The 4653-nt window shown below is 42.5% G+C and overlaps 1 protein-coding gene across 1 annotated transcript in view; it reads left to right on the top strand.

Moving 5' to 3' along the window:
- The first annotated feature begins 1662 nt into the window (after positions 1–1662).
- The window catches only part of Tmem14a (transmembrane protein 14A), a 4363-nt gene continuing 1372 nt past the window's right edge, over positions 1663–4653 (top strand). The window contains exons 1-2 of the mRNA XM_005372218.3: positions 1663–1846; positions 2445–2532. Of these exons, the coding sequence (XP_005372275.3) occupies positions 1663–1846; positions 2445–2532 (272 nt within the window). The remainder of the gene's footprint in view (positions 1847–2444; positions 2533–4653) is intronic.

Below are 4653 nucleotides of genomic sequence, written 5' to 3'. Positions count from 1 at the left end.
TGACTCTCTGGGTGTATCTCTTCAGTGTAGAAGCAGGAACTGTCCCCTCCAGATGGAACTCCTCAGCACCAAAACATGGATGCCTGCTAGTCCAATGACCCCTGGACAAAAGGGGAACTTGGGGGGCAGGGCGGGGATGAGTAGAACACAGGAGACCCTGCTGCACAAGCTGAAGGTGCACGTGCTCCCTTTCGGGGGTCCTTGAGGCCTGCCCGGTAGGCAGGCACTCATCGCTCTGGGTGGGTAGCCTTAGTGTAGGAGCAGAAAACTGTTCCTGAGCAAAGGACTTTGCAGAAAATGTAGGCTTGAGGGGGGGTCATGTGTAAGAAAGACAGCCCTGCAGAAGGAGCTGGGGGAGGGGGGTTTGTGCTCTCTTCCGGGACAATCCGCCCCTGGATAGCACGCACTCACCTGTCCAGATGGAACTCCTCAGCACCTAAACAGGTCCGCCTGGTAGCCCAATGATCCGGGGACCAACTCCTAAGTTCTTAAACACCATATTCTGAAGATCTTTGAAAGAATTGCTATCCATCTGAAATATATCTCTGTACATCTAGAAAACCTAACTAACATGACAGTATTTCAGTTTCTCAGAGAATTGGGAATCTCAGGACCCAGCAATACCACTCTTGGGCATATACTCAAAATATGCTCAACTATACTACAAAAGCATTTGTTTAACTATGTTCATAGCAGCATTATTTGTAATTCCCACTCAACTGAAGAATGGATAAAGAAGATGTGGTGTATTTATACATTAGAGTAATACTCAGTGGTAAAAAAAAAACCAATGACATCTTGAATTTTGCATGCAAATAAATGGAATTAGAAAACACTATTCTGAGTGAGGTAACCCATACCCAGAAAGATGAATGTGGTATGTACTCACTCATAAGTGGATACTAGCTATAAACAAAGGACATTGAGCCTGTAGTTCATAATCCTAGAGAAGTAAAGTAATAAGGTGAACCCAAAGAAAAACATATATAGACTCACCTGGAAATTGGAAACAGACAAGATTGCCTGACAAAATTGGGAGCATGGGGGTAATGGGGAGAAGGGATGGTGGAAGGGGAAGAGAAGGGGAAAAGGGCAGGGGTGAGAAGAATTTGAGGGAGTGGGATAGTCAAGATGGAGGAAGGACAGAGATGAGAACAAGGAAAGAGATATTTTGATTGAGGGAGCTATTATAAGATAGCAGAAATCTGACTCTAGAGAAATTCCCAGGAATCCACAAGGCTGACTCCAGCTAAGACCCTAAGCTATGGAGGAGAGGGGGCCCAATCTTGACTTGCCCTGTAGTCAGATTGATGAATATCTTAAATTTCATCATGGAGCCTTCATCCAGAAACTGATGGAGGCAGAGGCAGAGACCCACGTGAATTCCTTTCATTTTTCAGGTTCTTTCTCTCTCTCTTCAGTATTTGCCTCTTTTTTCTTCTTTCCTTTTTGCTCTCTTTTTAGGCCAGGTCTCTGTATCTAGCCCTGGCTATCCTGAAACTCTGTATAGACCTCAAAATCATAGAGTTAAAAAGCGTGTGCCACAACACCTGGCTGTAGTTCTCTTTTTCTTTTCTTCATTTTAAAAAGACATATTTTCATTATTTTTAACTGTGTGTATGTGTGGCTATGTATGCATGAACGCAAGAGCCCCAGGAGGCCATGCAAGAGCAGTGCTTCCTACTAACTGCTGAGTTGTGTATCCAGCTCATGTATCCTCCTCTCTGTCTCTCTCCTGACACAGGTGGCGTTCCATCTTTGATTGCTGGTCTTTCTGTTGGAGTTTTGGCTGGGTATGGAGCCTACCGTGTCTCCAATGACAAACGGGATGTCAAAGTGTCATTGTGTAAGTGATATGTTTTCTGCAGTTACAGAGATTCAACCTGGAAGATGTTACCTTCACACTTTGTACCAGGCGTACTAGGAAATGAACTGTCCAAGTTAAGTGTCCATGTCTCTGTGTCAAGACTGAAGGTAATTCTTGTTGCTTTCTAGACAGAAACTGACAGTACTGATGGCCTAACCTTCCACTTCATTCCTTTGCTCTCCCCCGACAGGGTTTCTCTGTGTGATATTCCTAGCTGTCCTGGAACTAGCTCTTGTAGACCAGGCTGGCCTTGAACTCACAGAGTTCTGCCTGCCTCTGTCTCCCTAGTCCTGGGATTAAAAGCATACACCACCACTGTCTGACTTCACCTCATTCTGTAACATGTGTTGCAAGAAATTAAATCAGAATTGTTTAGTGCACCGATAGCTTGTATGCACAGCTATGCCTTAAGATTCTCTAAAGAACAGTACTTTTACTTTCTAACATAGAGTATTTCTTCCCCTGGGCACAGCAGGAGAATGCCTGTTGTTTAATCCTCGGGGTACCTGGTTTTAGTTTTTTCACTAGCAAACATTGATAATGTTTAAAATTCTAATTCACGGTATTTGGGTTTCAGTTACAGCTTTCTTACTGGCCACCATAATGGGTGTGAGATTCAAGAGATCCAAGAAAATAATGCCTGCTGGGCTGGTTGCAGGCGTAAGGTGAGAACCTTTCTTCTGATCTGTGCTTTCCTGTACAGTGTTTCAAAGTGATGATAGGCTGCAGCAATACCTCCTAAATGTGTCCAGTCTTGCTAAAGTGTGGTGAATTTTGTGAAGAATTCATTTTTAATGGGGGTGGAGAGATGGCTCACTTACTGCTTTTGCAGAGGACCAGGTTTGGCTGACGACCTCCTGTAACTCTGGTTCTGAGGGATCCAACTCTCCCTTCTGGCCTCCATGTGCACCAGTTACATACATATATATGCATGCAGGCAAACTATTATTACACATAAAATAAAAATAAATTAATATTTTTGAAAAGAAATTGATTTTCATGCTGGGGGAAGTGACTCAGCAGTTACAAGCATTCGCTGCATTCCCAGAGGAACTGGATTTGGTTCCCAGAACCCACACTGGGTGTCTTACAGCCACCTGAAACTTTAGGTTCAGGGGATCAAACAATGTCTTCTGGACTTTGCAGGCACACACACACACAAACACACACATACACACACACTGTATTAAATCTTTTAAAGTATTTTTAAAGGAATTTTCATATGAAAGGTCAGATAATTATAATAGACATAAGCCATCATGAATTCAGTCATTCTTTTGTGTGACAACATCCCCCCTCCGATGTGCTTTGTATCATCCAATCAGATGTACACATTTATCTTTATCAGACTAAAGAGTTAAGTTCCTCCTCAATTTTCCACAATATTTCTCCACTTGTAAAATGATTTAGTGACAATCTGGGTCATTGAATTTCAAAGGGAGATAATTTTTTTTTTAGCTAGTAACCTTAAATTTCTCCTATTTTTGAGCCAGTATATGCATTTCATTTCATTTATTTGTTTATGGTTTTGGTTGGGTGTTTAGTATATTAGTTACTTTTCTGTCCCTGTTATAAATTATTCTGACAAATCACAACCTAGAGGAGAAGAGGGCTTATGCCAGGGGGGTGTTCTGGAGGGGACACTGTCCATCATGTTAACATGTTCCAAAGGATGCTGTTCATCATTCAGCATGTTCCACGGGGGACACTGTCCATCATGTTAGCGTGTTCCAGGGGGGGACACTGTCCATCATGTTAGCATGTTCCACAGGGGACGCTGTCCATCATTTCAGGTCAGGCACAGCAGCAGTAGGTGAGATGGTCTCGGAATTTGGAAGTGAAGTGACCATATTCTGTGTACACAGAGAGAATAGGAAGAGGCTAAAAAATCTCAAAGCCCACACCTTGGTAACATACTGCCTTCAACCAGATTTCTCTTCCTAGAGGTGCCATTGCCTTCCCAAACAGTGCCACCAGCTGGAGACCAAGTGTTCTACATGCGCCTGTGGGGAAGACTTCTCACCCACCACTAGTTGTTAGTTAGGGACGGCAGCTCTTTCAATGCTGAGGACCGAACCCAGGGCCTGGCACATGCCAGGCAAGCGCTCTGCCACTGAGCTGCATCCCAGCCCTGATCCTGTGGTTCCGTCCATGAACTTAAACAGATTATCAATTAAAATATAGAGAAAATGTGTCTAATTCCGCCTGGAAGCTGTCCTTGAGTGTTGAAAACCATAAACATTGCCTTCCTTTGGAACACATTTTTATTTCTCAGAAATTATTTCAAAGAAGCATGGAAAGCCTAATGTTTACTCGGACTGTATTTCTAATAGAAAATAGTCTAGCCGAAAATTCAACAGAAAATAAATGTAAGTATTTTTATCTATTTAAGGAATATTAAGCAGGCATTTGCATATCATGATTGAAAACTATTTGCAGTCACTGGAAATTAATAATGTCATAATAAGATATACAAACAGGATGAAAACACAGCAAATACAGTTTGACCCAGTGTTTAAAGATGTCTGTGGCAAAAACCAAGACAAGAAGGAAGTACTTCAAAGTATCAGTAGTATTTAGCCTTGGGTTAAAGCCTTCTGAGTAGTTTCTTGCACTTGTGTTGCTGTTGAATTTTCTAGAGTGGCTCTGTAATTCTCTGATGTGGTGGTTTTTATTTGGGGGGGGGTGTCAAAGGCATCTTTCTAACTGTGTCCCTGACATGAAGATGGTGTTTGATGCTGGAAAGGATCAAAAGTGGGAGTTAGTGATGAAGAAAGGATTATGGG

Source organism: Microtus ochrogaster, unplaced genomic scaffold (assembly GCF_000317375.1).
Source record: "Microtus ochrogaster isolate Prairie Vole_2 unplaced genomic scaffold, MicOch1.0 UNK333, whole genome shotgun sequence".
Taxonomy (NCBI): Eukaryota; Metazoa; Chordata; class Mammalia; order Rodentia; family Cricetidae; genus Microtus; species Microtus ochrogaster.
This window is presented reverse-complemented; position numbering and strand designations above follow the sequence as displayed.